Source organism: Henckelia pumila, chromosome 4 (assembly GCF_033568475.1).
Source record: "Henckelia pumila isolate YLH828 chromosome 4, ASM3356847v2, whole genome shotgun sequence".
In the NCBI taxonomy this organism is placed as follows: domain Eukaryota; kingdom Viridiplantae; phylum Streptophyta; class Magnoliopsida; order Lamiales; family Gesneriaceae; genus Henckelia; species Henckelia pumila.
In genome coordinates, this window is record NC_133123.1 from 122,241,076 (window position 1) to 122,257,997 (window position 16,922).

Here is a 16,922-nt window from a genome sequence, read left to right on the forward strand (position 1 = left end):
CTGGTAGTTCAAGGCAGGACTAGGGAGCAAGAGCCTTGAGGATTTTATTATACAGCAGGATTCGATATAGTTGTATAATGTTTACTGTTTAAGTTTTCGATTTGGTTATATCACTACAGATTTAAGCCTGGATTTTATTACTAAGCTGATATGTAATTTATGGTTTTATTTCCGCATGTTTTACTCTGTTAAGTTATTTTGCTGTATTAAGTTTAATGCATGCTATTAGTTGCCAGTTAGTAGGTGATACCATGCAGGGTCACTACATTTTTGGTATCAGAGCATGCTTAGATTTTGGGATTAGTACTTGGGATTTAGTTTAGTCTTGAGTAATTCTTGCGCATTGGGATTTTAATGTGCAATTCTTTTCAGGATATGGCTGACAAGAGTCACGGTAGTGTTGGCCAAGGAAGTGGTCATCATCATCGTCGCCATCATCATCAGGATGATCGACATCGTCCTCATGAGGGTAGACGTCGCTACACTATTAATAAATTCATGCAAGTAGGACCGAAACCCTTGGTGGGAGGCGAGAATCCTGAACAGGTGAGGAGTTGGATGTCTAAACTCGAGAGTACTTTTCGTGATTTCGATTGTACTGAGGATCAGAAATTGGAAGTTCTAGAATTTTTTCTAGAGGATCGAGCACGTTTTTGGTGGGATGCCAAAGCTGCTCAGGCACGTACTGAGAGAGGACAGGTGACTTGGGGGGATTTCTGTCGGGAGTTCCAAAAATTGTATTTTCCTCCGGCTGTTCGCCAAGCATGATCTATGGAGTTGCTTACTCTGAGGCAAGGATCAATGACTATTGATCAATATCAGCAACGATTTCTTGATCTGCTACCTTTCAGTCCTCATATTAATGAGAGTGATGCATCGAAGTATGATATCTTTCTACAAGGTTTGAACCAAGATATCTACTCTCAGGTTGTCGTCTGTGATGACCCGGTATCTTTTGAGACTTTGGTGAACCGTTGCCGTCTTGTAAAGACTAGCAACAGGCGGGCACAGTTGATGATGCCAGCACAGCCTAGTGGATCTTTTGAGTCTCGAGCTCAATCTGTTGTGCAATCTGGACCTACATCTTCTTCTACTCCTACTACTTCATTTGGATCTCGTGGTTCACGAGGTATGTTCCGTTTTGGGAAGAAGGAGGAGGAGGAGGAGTTTTGTATTCATTGTGGAGGGAAGCATCCTGCAGCTTCATGTCGGAGAGCTACTGGTGCTTGTTATATTTGCGGTCAGCAGGGACATCTGTAGAGAGATTGTCCTCAGCGCATGGGTTTTGCTAGTGGATCGGGATCACAGGTTGGATCTCAGGCTTCTATTGTTCCATGTCAGCAGCCAGCACCACAGAGTTATTCTGGTTATCCTCCCCAGACTCAAGGGCAGGTGTTTGCTCTGTCTCAGGAGCAGGCTACAGAGGGAAGCGATCGCATGTTGGCAGGTACCTTTCTGTTATGTGGTATTCCTGCACTTGTATTAATTGATACTGGAGCATCGCATTCCTTTATTTCTAGTCGCTTTGTTAAAAGACATAGATTACCTTATGTATCATTAGATATGGATTTAGTTGTATCTACTCCATTGGAGCAAGAGATAGTAACTAAGCGTCTAGTGATGGGTTGCCTTCTGGAGTTTGAGGATAATGTGTTAGCAGCTAATTTGATGATATTAGCGATGGCAGATTTTGACTGTATTTTGGGAATAGATATGCTGACTTTGTATCACGCTACTGTGGATTGTTATCAGCGTCTAGTACAGTTTCATCCGGTTGAGGGTGATAGCTGGTATTTTTATGGTGAGGGTGCGCGACCTCCGATGCCACTTGTTTCGGCTCTGAAGGCATGTCATGTCTTGGAGTCAGGTGGGGAGGGCTACCTCATCTATGCAGTTGATATGTCCATGAGTAGTACGGGTACTGATCAGTTACCGGTTGTCAGCGAGTTTCCTGATGTATTCCCTGATGAGATTCCTGGTTTTCCTCCGGTGCGAGAGGTTGAATTTGGTATTAATTTAGTACCAGGAACTACGCCTATATCCCGAGCACCTTATCGTTTGGCACCGTCAGAGATGAGGGAATTGAAACAGCAATTACAGGATTTGCTTGATAAGGGATATATTCGTCCGAGTGTTTTTCCGTGGGGAGCACCTGTTTTATTTGTCAAGAAGAAAGATGGATCGATGCGATTATGTATTGATTACAGGCAGTTGAATCGTGTCACCATCAAGAATAAGTATCCTTTGCCACGGATTGATGATCTGTTTGATCAATTACAGGGTACTTCTGTTTACTCGAAGATAGATCTGAGATCTGGGTACCATCAGATGCGGGTACGAGACTCAGATATATCTACGACTGCTTTCAGAACCAGATATGGGCATTATGAATTTCTGGTGATGCCATTCGGTTTGACGAATGCACCGGCAGTCTTTATGGATCTGATGAATCAGATATTTCGAGAGTATCTGGATAGATTTGTCATCGTCTTCATTGATGATATTCTTGTCTATTCTCATGACAAGGATGAGCATGCACAACATCAAAGGATTATTTTACAGACGTTACGAGATAAGCAGCTGTATGCGAAATTGAGCAAGTGTGAATTCTGGCTTGATCGGGTAGTGTTTCTCGGTCATGTGATTTCTAATGAAGGGATATCTGTTGATCCTAGTAAGATAGAGGTAGTGCTGAACTGGTCTCGACCGACGACGGTTGCTGAGATTCGTAGTTTCTTGGGTCTAGCGGGATATTACCGTCGGTTCATCAAGAATTTTGCACAGTTGGCCAGACCTTTGACACAGCTTACACGGAAAGATGTTGCCTTCATATGGTCCTCGGATTGTAAGGAGTCATTTCACGAGCTGCGTAGACGTCTTACTACTGCATCTGTGCTAGCTCTACCTTCTGGATCAGGAGGTTATGTTGTCTATACTGATGCCTCTGGTCAGGGGTTAGGATGTGTTCTGACACAGCATGGACATGTTATTGCCTATGCTTCTCGACAGTTGAAGAAGCATGAGAGTAATTATCCAGTACATGATCTCGAATTAGCCGCCATTGTATTTGCACTCAAGATTTGGAGGCATTATTTTTATGGTGAGAAATTTGAGATATTTACGGATCATAAGAGTTTGAAGTATTTATTCACTCAGGCGGAGTTGAATATGCGACAGAGACGCTGGATGGATCTTCTGAAGGATTATGATTGTGAAATTAAATATCATCCAGGTTCTGTTAATCTTACTGTTGATGCCTTGAGTCGGCAGGTGAGACTTTCTGCACTTCAAACTAGTGAAATATCTCATATGATTCAAGAGTGCTGTTCATTGAGTTTTACGCTCAAGCACAAGAAAGGGAGAAATGGAATTCGGTTGTATACTATTTTGTCTGAGCCAGCATTGTATTCTCGAATCAGAGATGCTCAGATATCTGATGTTAAGACTCAGCGTTTGGCACGTTTAGCCAATGGAGTTAATACATCTGGATTTGATTTTTAGGCAGATGGTTTATTGTGCTTATTAATCGAGTGGTTGTACCTAATGTTGCAGAGCTCAGGAATGATATTCTTTCTCAAGCTCATAGGAGTCGATTATCAGTCCATCCTAGAAGCATGAAAATGTATAAGGACTTGCGAACTAGATTCTGGTAGAAAGGGATGAAGCGAAGTGTGTATCAATTTGTTTCAAGATGTTTGGTTTGTCAACAGGTCAAAGCTGAACACCGACGACCAGGTGGATTACTACAGAATCTTGAGATTCCCGAATGGAAGTGGGAGCACGTAACTATGGATTTTGTTACCCACTTACCTATGACTTCACGTCAGTGTGATGCTATCTGGGTCGTTGTTGAACATTTGACAAAATTAGCACACTTTATTCCTTATAACTGGGAGTATTCTTATGATCGCATGGCACGTTTATACATCCAAGAGATAGTGCGATTACATGGGATTCCAGTGAGCATAGTCAATGATAGATATCCGCGATTTACCTCACGTTTTTGGGGTAGTTTTCAGGAGGCGTTGGGTACCACTCTGAGTTTGAGCACTGCATATCATCCGGAGACTGACGGGCAGTCAGAACGGACGATTCGTACGCTGGAGGATATGCTACGTTCTTCTGTCATGGATTTTGGCTTATCTTGGCAGGATCAGTTACCTTTGATCGAATTTGCCTACAATAACATTTATCATCGTAGTATTGATATGGCACCTTTCGAGGCATTGTACGGTCGACGGTGTCGTACTCCGTTATTCTGGGATGAAGTCGGGGAATGACAAGTCAAGGGTCCTGAATTGGTGCAGCAGATTGTAGAAAAGGTAGATTTGATCAAGCATAGGATCAAAGTTGCTCAAGATAGACAAACCAGTTATGCTAATATTCGCCGCAGGCCACTTCAGTTTGAGCATGGTGAATATGTGTTCCTTCGAGTATCACCTTTCAGGAAGGTGAAGAGATTCGGCGTGAAAGGCAAGTTGTCTCCTCGTTTTATTGGACCTTTCCAGATACTGGAGAAGATCGGAGATGTTGCATATCGTTTGGCTTTACCGCCAAATCTTTCCAGTATACATAATATTTTTCATGTGTCGTTACTTCGACAGTATATAGCTGATGAATCTCATGTGATTCAGTCTACTGATATTCAGCTAGAACCAGATCTGTCTTTTGTTGAACGACCAATCCGTATCCTAGACAGGAAGGAGAAAGTTCTTCGGAACAAAACTATACCACTTGTGATGGTACAGTGGCAGCGCTGAGGCGTTGAAGAAGCAACTTGGGAAACTGAAAGTCGTATGCAAGCGGAATATCCTGAGTTGTTTGGTTTGTACTTTTGATTTACCATGTAAGATGTAATTACAGTTGTTGTAATAAAACATGGTTTGATGTTTCATATTGTTATCTTGATTTGTCTTTAGATGTTATTTCACGGACGAAATATCTAAAGGTGGGGAGAATGTAGTAACCCAGATTTCATTTTAAGATAATAATATGTTAAACATGATTAAGGGTTAGTAATTAACTGATTCCGGAGTTTAATTTGGGCTTTTGATTTTGGGCCAGATCGGAAGCTCCAAACCCAGATCGGAAGCTCCGATCCTAGCCACTTCGGAACCTCATCGGAAGCACAGAGATCGGAAGCTCCGATCCTGGAACGGAAGTTCCGATCTCTAGCTGCCAACAATGCTCGATGACTCAGCCGCGAGTTTTGACAAGTGTTGAACGTAGAGCAGATCGGAAGCACCGATCGCCCGATCGGAAGTTCCGATCCCGACGTGTCACACATGCACGCAGTGAGCTGGATCGGAAGCTCCGATCCTGAAATCGAAAGTTCCGATCCTGGCCGGGAATTTTGCCTATAAATAGGGCTTCTCAGATTCATTTCTAAATACGAATTCCCGAGTTTCTTTCTTCAGTTATATAGTGTGAGATATACACTTGAGGGCCCTATTGGTTATAATAGAGGTTCTGGAATAACCAAGGTGTGGTTATAGTCATCCGGGACTAGCGACTCCAAAGGGCTAACTACGGACGAAGGTATGGTCCGGGAATCTATTTAAGTTTTGGGAGTACTTATTAGCTTAGTTAAGGCTTATAGAATTTATGTAGTGATACAGTGAACTTTTGAATATAGGCTTGGAATCTAGGATCCTACTTTACTTGAACTAGCCTAGAGGTACGTACACATTGACTGAGATTGCCAGCGAGTATACATGTTTATATGTTGCATTTATTTGGCATTATTATATGGCATGAGATATGATTTACCGTTTTCTATATTCATATGTCATGTGCATATACATGTTGAGCCTATACCTTGTTATACCTGACTATAGAGCCGCTCAGCTCTATATTCGATAGTCTGTCACTGAGAGTACCGCGACGGCGGGGGCATTTATGTATGTCTACTCTGGTGTACTGGACGAGTGTGGTTGCACCCAGAGGTTGATCCGTGCAGTGGCAGCACTCATGTGGCGCTGGTACTGAGCATGATTTTCGGATGACCCGTTACCAGTCATCATGTTGCATGCATCATATATTTACGTGTACTCATGTTTATGTACTGGGCGTTAGCGCTCACGTCCTAGTTGTTATCTTGGACACCCTATTCCATGGGGCAGGTCGCAGGATGGACGGAGCTGGTAGTTCAAGGCAGGACTAGGGAGCAAGAGCCTTGAGGATTTTATTATACAGCAGGATTCGATATAGCTGTATAATGTTTACTGTTTAAGTTTTCGATTTGGTTGTTTCACTACAGATTTAAGCCTGGATTTTATTACTAAGCTGATATGTAATTTATGGTTTTATTTCCGCATGTTTTACTCTGTTAAGTTATTTTGTTGTATTAAGTTTAATGCATGCTATTAGTTTCCAGTTAGTAGGTGATACCATGCAGGGTCACTACATATCCTGATGGCTTCAAGCCTTGCTACTGGAGCGAATGATTTGTCAAAGTCAATGCCCTCCTCTTGTCTAAATCTTTGAGCAACTAGTCTTGCTTTGTTTCTAATCACTGTCCCATCCTCATTAAATTTTTTGCGAAACACCCATCTGGTGCCTATAATGTTTTGGTTTTTCGGTCAAGGAACTAGATTCCAAACTTTGTTTCTAGTGAACTGATTTAGTTTCTCTTGCATTGCTTCAAGCCAGCTAGCATCTTGTAAGGCTTCATCTATGTGCTTTGGCTCTAGCTGTGAAATGAATGTTGCATGCAGTAGTTTTTTAATCATTTGATTATGTATACGTAGAGGGGCGATAGGATTACCAATGACCAGCTCAGGTGGATGACTTTCACTCCACCGAAGACTTGGTCCAAGGGGATTTGTGTTTTGATTTTTTGGAATGTCTTCCTCATTCCTGATTGTGTTATCGGGTTCAATGATTTCTTCTTTGATTCTCTGTTCTTCATTATCTTGATCTATTCTTCCTTCATTAGGTTGAATGATCACTTCTTTTGGTTCATCCCTTGTGACAAGAGGTTCATCACTGTCACTTTCATCATCTAAAACAATTGATTTCAGCCTATTTGCTAGATCTTTGATATCGGTTTGAGACTTATCTGCACATACAGTAGCTTCGTCAAAAGTAACATGAATAGATTCCTCTACTGTCAGTGACCTTTTGTTAAATACTCGGTAAGCTCGACTGACTGCAAAATATCCAACGAATATGCCTTCTTCTGCTTTTGCATCAAAGGCCGTTAAGCGATGTTTTCCATTATCATGAATGAAGCATGTACAGCCAAATACTTTTAATATGAAACACCGGGTTTTGGGTCATTTCAGATCTCATATGGTGTTTTATTGTGTTTCTTGTTAATCATAGATCTGTTTTGAGTGTAACAAGTTGTGTTAATTGCCTCTGCCCAGAGTCTTTGAGATACATTAGAATCAGAAATCATAGTTCTAGCTGCCTCTTTGAGATTTCGATTTCTTCTTTCAGCAACGCCATTTTGCTATGGAGGCCGAGCAGCAGACAACTCATGCTTGATTCCCTGGTCATCTAGATAGGATTCGAGGGTTTTATTTAAAAATTCAGTGCATCTATCACCCCTGATCCAATCTATCCCAGTAAATTTCTCATTTTGCAAACGTTTAAAAATTTTTATCAGGTGAGTAGTTGTTTGATCTTTGGACGATAAGAAAATTACCCAAGTAAAATGAGAGTAATTGTCCACAATAACTAAGGTATATCTCATTCCCCCTAAGCTAACTAAGGTATATCTCATTCCCCCTAAGCTCCTGACCGGTATAGGACCAAACAGATCCATGTGTAATAGGTCTAAGCATTTCGAAGAAGATATACACCCTTTGGTTTTAAAAGTAGCTCTCACTTGTTTGCCCTGCTGACAAGCCAAACAAACTCTATTCTGTTTAAAATCTCTTTTAGGCAAGCCAAGAACTAAATCATGTTTGCTCAGATGTTTAATGGACTTAAAATTAAAATGATTGAGCCGTTTATGCCATAACCACTGCTTATCACTATGAGCAACAAAACAAGTAGGAATAGATGGTTGTTCACTTTGCCAATTCAGCCTATAAGTGTTTTGTTCTCTTAGTCCGGTTAACATGATTTCACCATTACTAGATTTGATCATGCATGAGTGCTTGTGAAATTCAAAAATGTGACCATTATCACATAGTTGACTAATACTGATCAGATTATAACATAAGTTATCAACAAGCAATACATCATAATAATAATGTTACCATGAGTAATCTTACACTTACCCACGGTCTTACCCTTTGAACTATCACCAAGAATAATTTTAGGTCATTTGTATTGTATGATTTCGAATAACAATTCTTTATTTCAAGTCATATTCCTGGAGCATCCACTGTCAAGATATCAAGTTGTCTTTTCCATTGGACTATTCTTCTCGACTAATTTTACTGATAGTACCTCAGTATCATATTCTTCAATCTGAGAGTTAGCCATAAGACATAGAACCTGCTCTTCCTCACTTTCTTCGGATGAGCTATCTATATCGGATAATTCGGATTCTGTTTCTGCCCATTTTCTTTTTCCTTCGTCTGCAACTAGCACTCTTTGTTCCTTCTTCTTTCGGAATATTCTTCTTTCTTCCTTGCCTTTCTTTTTCTCAACATGCTGCTTTCTCTCATCATTCTTAGGCCTAGTACAATCTGCAATGAAGTGACCTTGCTTGCCACAATTAAAACATGCAGGTCCATCCTCTGTATGGTCTTGTTTATAATAAGGCTTGTTAAACTTTGTTTTATTCTTACGCATAAATTTACTAAACCTTTTTATGAAGAGGGACATTGCTTCGCCACTCGTCTGCTCAGCTGTCTTCTTTGCTGATGCTTCCTCGGTCGATTGAGGTGACATAGTTGACGTTAATGCCTTGGTGAGGTTCGAGACCAATGGTTCTTCCTCTGTTATGATTCCGAGTTCAAACTCGTACGCCTTGAGATCTGCAAATAAATCATGAAGCTCTAGTTTGTTCAGATCCTTAGATTCCACTACAACAAATATGGTGATAGACAACACTACAGAGACAACAGTTTTTTGCCAAAACTGTTGTCTTTTACTTTTAACAACGGTTTTAATGAAAACCGTTGTGTTTCAATTTTTTTCTTAATCAAAGACAACAGATTTTCAAAACCCGTTGTCTTTGATTGGTAAAAGACAACGGTTTTTAAAAACGGTTTTTAAAAACCGTTGTCTATTAGCGGTTTTTTTATCTACGACAACGGTTTTTAAAAACCGTTGTGTATGAGCGCGTTTTTATTTGTCAAAAACTGTTGTCTTTTATTATTCTTTTTTTTTTTGAAAGAATTATTCTTTTTTAAAAAAATAAGATAAACTTCATTATTTCTCATCTCATCGTCTCCATCATCTCTCAGCCGATTTCTTCCCATTTTTTTCTTCAACCAAAACCGCCACCTTTGACCGGCCATATCTTCGCCGTCGGTACTCGAAATTTAGATCCGAGAGTAGATTTGGAAAGCTCTCGGCAAGGGCTATCTTTTACTACCAATTTTGTCCACTTTAATGGCCACCCTCGTTGACCCCATTTTCTTCAGCCGTGCGATTTTCACTCCATTTCCGTCGCCGACTGCAGTTCAGCCTAGGAGGAAGGTTGTTTAATAATTGAGAACTCGATTTTGAAGACTTGAGGTATATTTCGAAAATTAAGGTTTTGAAATTTGGGGTTCGTGGTTCATTTGAATTTATGTTATTGATTTGATGGAGAGACTGGAATTGGTAAGACGACCCTTGCGAAAAGGATTTACTCACGGTAGATTCAGTAGCGGAGAATTAATTCCATTTTCGGATCTTTTAAACTCATCAGAACTAAAATTGAAGAGTATTTGATCAATTTTTTCTCGAAATTTGTCCAAGGATTTTGCGATTGTGCTGCAGAGTGGTGACTGTTCCTTCGATGTGGAGTCGGCGGCGGCTCTTCGATCTCAGACCATAAAGCACATGGTCGAAGATAAATTCCCTCTGCCTAACGTCACCTCCAAGATACTGGCGAAGGTGATCGAATACTGCAACCACCACCTCGTCGAAGCCGCCGACCAGGACAATTTTGATTCGGAGGTCATCAGACGCTCTTTGATCTTATTTTGGTATCTCCGTCGAAGCCCTCTTTCGACTTTCCTCTTTTTGGATGCCTTGGCTTGATTCTGAGTTGCCAATTGCACGAGTTCGTTTTGAGTTCTTATTCAAGTCCTTTTGACATGGGAAAAATCACTAAATTTGCCATGTTGTTGCGTTAGGTCCTTAAATCCATTTAGCTTGCATTTGAAATGTATAGTGGTTATTGTGCCCTTTCACTTGTGCAACCTATGGACGATGTTTAATTAGCTCGAGAACTTGAAGTGTTTTGTGTTTTTTTTATACATACAATATATAATATAATACTATGCCCTGTTTTCTTTTCAGGTTGCAGACTACTTGCAGATCAAGAGCCTGCTTGAGCATGCTTCTCAGACTGTGGCCGACATGGTCAAGGGAAAGACGCCCGGAGAAATTTTCAAAATGTTCAACATTTCAGATTGCTCTACACCAAATTTTGAAGTCCCTCTACAGGTCATGGACGCAACACAGGTAGTGTGTATATCTATATAATGGCAGGAGTAATGGTGAGTTTCATTATGTCAGCGAGTTTATTATCGATCTGGAACTAGAAGAAAAGCCTTGGCCTTGAAAAATGCGAATTTTATGTTAATCAACTTCTGATGGCTGTCCAGCATAGGAACTCAATATAAGATGTCATTATCCCTGAAGTCAGAAGTCCTCTATTCACCTGTCTTGAACATGCAGAACAACTATGAATAAGATTCGGAATACCGAGAACAGATCAATCAGGAAGATGTGTAAACACAGTTGTTTTCTTTTCTGAAAACTAGATATGTAAGTTTTAAAAAATATTCAAGTTTCACCTCTTTGAGGTTTATCGAAGAGGATACAATCAGTCAATTATATTATTTTACATGGGTTCACACCCATGTGTTATCATTATTGCATCTATCTTTATCCTACGTGCAATTATATTATTTTTTTAATTGCAGCTAAATTAGCCGTTTGTAATTGATGTGAATTAAAGGATACAGTTTTTTCGCGGATGAAATAGATATGATTGCAGTTATGGTTTGCTCAAAACCATCAATCTCATATCTGAAATAGAATGCTCAGGGACATGGAATAAGGTTAGTTTTGATTACCCTTGACAAAGCTTGGTCTCAAAGAGAATATTATCAATTATTTGACAAACTTGTAGTTTGGTGATTATTGTTCTTAGCGGTTCTCTGTTTTGGTAATATGATGAATCCCTTTGATTTTGGTTAATTAAATGTTCTTAAGAATAATGAATAACCAGCATGACATGTTTACAATTATTCTCATTTTTACTTCATTGTGCATTTTTCTGAAGTGACTTATCTTTCTTGCTGGTGTGGAGAATAAGCAAGCTGTGCCTTGAGTTTGACACAGAACCTTACTATCAAGCCTTGGACAGTAAGTTAAGGTGAGTGCTAATGGAAATTTTAATTTCTGCATCTTTTCTGTGTTTTTTGAAATGTAGCAAAAGTGTGACCTGATATTATTTCATTCTGCAGAATCACGCATCTGCTGTCGGCGTAGAAATATACTTTCCAGTGAGTCATAAGATTTTCAATCCTGCAGATATTATACATTGTTGTTTGAGTTCTCCTATTTTTAAAATGTCTTTGTTTGAGCATTGGTTCTATGTTATGTGAACTTATTGTTTGAAGACAATGCGTAAATGATATTCTTGGTCATTTGAGCAACAAATTATTGATAACCAATTTATGTGATGCGCTTGGAGGTGTGATTCAAATGTCATTCATTTTTATTTTAATTGACAGGAGCCAAATTTTATTTCCTCTTTGTTCTTTATGATATGATAAGTACGAAACCTCTAGTCAAATCGTTGTTGATGAGAGATGAGTGGAAAAACCCGGTGTTTGTTTTGGTATATAATTATCCATGCTCTTTGTCAACTTATTGATATTGTTTGTTTTCATAGCTTGTTGCTGTGATGTTAGATTACACCTTCAAATATTAAATAACCGGAGAAGAATTGATTAAAAAAAATTCAAGTTGATTAGTATGATTGCAGAGTAGTGTTGGGAATCTAATAACTTTATCTAGTAACTAATATTTGGAAACCATTTGATAAATATTTTGAAATTGTTCTCTAAATCCATTTCTCCATTAATCCATGATTCTTACTGCATAACCATTCTCTTATGGCTTGAGAATTAACGTTGACCCAAATGCAACAGAAAGTGCAAAGCAAAGTAATTATGAACTGGTAAGTTATGATTTCATTAATTCTATTATTTTTTAGTGCTACAAATAAACCCGAGTATCTTGTATTTGCTTGTGCCAATCATTTTAAATTGTCATTATTATTTATCGTAATACATCTATGACCCCCTAACCAAAATTTAAGTTTTACAGTCTTATTTCATGATGCACAAGCCATAAAAAAATTTGTTTTGTATCTTGTGCAGGTGTGCTGTTCTGGACATGGAAATAAAGGTTTTTTCAGTGTGCTTCAACAATCAATTCGCCCAAAAACCATAACTCAGGTGTGCATGGACTCTAGATTCTAGAAATTTTATTATTCATGGTTTTCTTGAAGCTACAATTCATTGCGCAGAATGAATGTCTATGGTATTGCAACTTAAGATTTGACATTTGGATTCTAAAGTTTTATTGGATATTTCATCTTAATACTATATGTAGCAACGATTATACTGTTGAACATTTTTTGGGATTGAATATTTCAGCACTCCTTTTCTGGAATTTGCACTTCAGCATAACTTGAATCATGTTTAGCTTTCTAGAAAATTCACAGTAATTGAGGATTGTATTATCAAGTTGGTTCAAATATTTGTTTTTCAAATATTCTGGATAAAATTGGATCAGATATGTTTAACACGTGCAATTTATCGAATAATATATAAATGCTCTTTAAGAAATGTGCTGCCAACTGTGTACAGGTGGAGACAATTTTAAAATTTACTCGTGCATTTCTATGAACTTGAAATTTATGTCTAGCTCTAAATATTTCCATCGTATATTTTGTTTTTTTGATCCAACATTTTTGTTGGTGATTGAAGGTGTTGGAGTTGGCTGGAAATGGTGCGCGTGATAGCAAGAACAGGATAATCCCGAGGCACTTGCTGTTGGCCATGAGCCATGAGGAACAATGAAGAGCTCAAGAAATTGGTGCAACTTGTATATTTGATATTTGGGTGTTCCGATTTGTATTGAATTAGAATTCTAATTTCGAGTGATTTGTAATACTAAAAAATTGTATACTAAATTTTATTTTTGAAATTTTAAATTTCGGTTTATTTATAATATTGAAATTTGTATATTATTTTTTAATTTTTTTTATATGGAAAACGACAACGGATAAAATCCGTTATCGTAGGGGGTCTAAAACTGTTGTAACTGATGGTATTGTTAAAAGTACGCCCTTACGACAACGGATCAAATCCGTTGTCGTTTCCCTCAAAGACAACGGATTCGTGCCTACGACAACGGATAAAATCTGTTATCATTTCCCTCAAAGACAACGGATTTTCGACAACGGATAAAATCCGTTGTCTTTGATGGTAACGACAACGGATCAACACCGTCGATTACAAGAGTTTTTAACCCCCTACGACAACGGATAAAATCCGTTGTCTTTTTGCGTTTTTCTTGTAGTGTTCTCTCATGGCTATGGTCTTGACATCCCATTCCCTGGGTAGTGCTCGCATAACCTTCAAAGCAATTTCACGGTTAGTGTATATTTTTCCAAGAGCAATCAATTCACAAATAATAGTGCTAAATCTTTCATCAAACTCAGCCATAGTTTCTCCTGATTTCATCTTGGCATTGCCAAACATCTGAATGACTACAGTAAGTTTGTTTTCCTTGGTTTGATCGTTTCCTTCGCATAGTTGAGTAAGTTTCTCCCAAATTTCTTTGGCGGTTGAGCATGTCTTAATCTTGTTAAACATGTTTTTGTCCAGCGTTTTGTACAGTATGTCTTTAGCTACGTTGTCAAGATTTACTTTCTTCTTGTCCTTATTAGTCCATTCTGCTCTGGGTTTCTCAACCATCTGCGGTTCGCCTTCTGAAATGGCTGCAGAAGTGTTGACTTTGAGAATCTTCATGGGTCCATCAGTGATGACGTACCACATATCATCATCTCTTGCAAAAAGATGTGCCTGCATACGTATTTTCCAGTTATCATAATCTTCTTTAGAGAACATAGGAATTTTGTTTAGTGAAGTCATGATGAATATCAACAGCTAAAAGAAAAACCCTCTCTGATACCACTTGTTGGGGATCGGATGTGTGTGTAGAGGGGGGGAGGGGGGGGGTGAATACCCACTAATAAAAACCTTTAACTCTAATGCAATATGATTGAGCAAATGTTAGTTCACTCAACCGATTTTTTTTTGGCTTTCTAGATATATATGAGCTACTTAGAGTAGTACGGAAACAACTCATACTAAACTAGATGATAATGATAAAATAGTGTAATGCAGTAGCGTAAATAAGCACAGATATGTTTCTGGATATTCGGAGCTCAATATCCTGCGTCACCCCTTCTTTCTCATGGGAAGGATACACTAGAAGACTTTGGTTATTACAACGTCTTGCAATGCACCCGATCCAATTTAGGACTTATCAAATGCCCAAAAAGGAACTCCTAGATTCACACTGATAAGATTCTAAGTTCTTATCAAACTTTTCTTCAGTTGATGATGTAGAATGTCAAAGCTTCTTGAAGGCTTAGAATCTCAAATCCTTGTAGCAGATGGCATTCTTCAAACAACAGCGGATTTGAGTAACACTTGAAAAGATCTCTCTATAGATCGAATATGCTTTTGAGTGAAGGGTTGAGTGAGCAGTCAAGTATTCGAGAAGTGATTTCAAGTGCTCAAGTATGCAAATCTTTGTAAGATTAGCTCTCTCTTTTCTTCTGAATAAGCTCTGATATATATATATATATATATATATATATATATATATATATCAGCTTGTCCAACGTATTTTTCCTACTGTCAACGATAGAAAAAATCTTTGGCGTCAGATATCAGTCCTTTGATATAATATCTTCTGAATATCTGTACTAGGAGCGCTTAAAATTGTCTATTCAATGTGTCGTCATATTAAATGTTATTTATGGTTTTCCTTACTTTATCAGACGGCTCCTTAAATGATTCGTCCTTTGCATTTAAGTTGTCTTGTCAACTTTCTGAAAAAATGGGAATTCGTGACTTCTTGAATATGGCAGATATCTTGTCAACTTATGAGTTCAGTAGATATCCTTGCTTTGATAACCCAGATCAATTGAGCATACGTCGGTTGATGTTCTTAGCTCGGTTGACATATAACGGTTGAAGTGCTTTGATCAGCTGATACTGCTTATTCCAGTCGATATCTCTAGGTCAGCTGATATGTTGGAGTCGGTAGACTTTACTTGAACACCTGTTATACATGTAAATGGCTGCCGATCTAAAACAACGAAGTATTTTTTTGTTATCACCAAAAGTTAGGATTCAACACCAATAAATTCCAAAAAAAAAAAAAAAAAATCCATCCCAAACCATGAAATTCAACAAAAACATTCCATCAAAACATTACAAAAGAAAAATCAAAGGCGCAAAGCAAAAATGCACATGCCATTGAAGAACCGGAAGCCATCACCATCCCGAAGCATCGGTAGATCACCTATTCATCAACAACACAATAAAAAAAATGGTTGATGTGCAGAAACCGTTTTATAAAACTAACTGAAATGGGAAAGCAAAGAGGTAATAAAAATAGAAACTGAACCCAAAATTCCTAAGATCAAACATCAAGCATATAGCTATGGAAGTTCTCTCTGGAAATTCGTCAAGCAAGAAGCGTTGTTCATCCAAGGAAACATTTGGTTCATGCGCAGAAACCGTTGAATAAAAGTAACTAAAATCAGAAAACAAAGAGGTAAGAAAAATAGAAGCTGAGCCCAAAATTCCTGAGATCAAACAGCAAACATATAGGAAACAATACATCAAGTTGTGGGGTTGATTTAATTTAATAAATGAAACAATGAATTGTATGTACAAACGAATGAAATAAGAACAAAGAAAACGGGTCAGTTGAAGAGTTTCTCACAACACTATTGTGTCTTCTTTTCTTGTAGAAGATGCACTATGAATCTTTTTGTGGGGATATTTTTTTTTTATCAGAAAGAGAAATAAACAAACGATGGGGGTGATTTATTTTTCGAAACAGAAGAAGAAGCAGCCATGATGCTTGATTTGGAAGAGTTCTGTTTCAAAGAATCTGATTTTGCGAGCTTTTGGTTTGAGAGAGACGATGGTTTTGGCGTGAGGGGAGAAGAAGAACGTGGGTTGAATTGAGAAGGAATCGGGTGCAGGGATATTTTTGGGTAATTATAAAACAGACCATAACAGTAACAGTTTTTATAAAGTGCTTAAATTTAGGCATCCAAACTGTAACGCCCAGAATTTTCTTAGGTGATTTCGCATGCATAACTAGGAAAATAATTAAATTAAAATTTAAAAAATGGGTTAAATGACTTTATGTGGATTATGTGATTTTATTTGCATGATTTAAATATTATTTGTAGTATTTAACCCACATTTATGTTATTTATGAGATTTTTAGAAATAAAGTTTTTCGATCGCGCAGACGAGACCGCGGACGAACGAGATATAGAGATTTTATTCTAAATATTTTTACGATAATTTTATGAGCCTTAAAATATTATTTTAAGGTATTATTTTTTATAAAATAATTGATTTTATACATATAGATTTATATGGAATCAATTTTCACAAAAATAACTATTTTAAAGACTTTTAAGGAGTTTTATAATTTAAATAAAATTAAATTACGAAAATTTATCATAA

The 16,922-nt window shown here is 38.0% G+C and overlaps 1 protein-coding gene across 1 annotated transcript; it reads right to left on the reverse strand.

Annotated features, from left to right (window-relative positions):
- Positions 1–13,636: 13,636 nt before the first annotated feature.
- On the reverse strand, positions 13,637–14,291 carry LOC140861653 (uncharacterized). Its single transcript, XM_073264675.1, has 2 exons — positions 13,773–14,291; positions 13,637–13,669 (listed from the first exon to the last, which is right to left on the reverse strand). Exons 1-2 carry the CDS (start codon positions 14,289–14,291, stop codon positions 13,637–13,639), a joined length of 552 nt encoding a protein of 183 aa, XP_073120776.1.
- Between the last annotated feature and the right edge of the window lie 2,631 nt (positions 14,292–16,922).

Excerpts from the sequence above, each read along its gene's own strand:
- LOC140861653 (XM_073264675.1), bottom strand. The coding sequence starts at position 14,291 with ATGACTTCACTAAACAAAATTCCTATGTTCTCTAAAGAAGATTATGAT. Across the intron at positions 13,670-13,772 it reads ACCGTGAAATTGCTTTGAAG|GGGGTTAAAAACTCTTGTAA; the intron begins GTTATGCGAGCA and ends CCGTTGTCGTAG.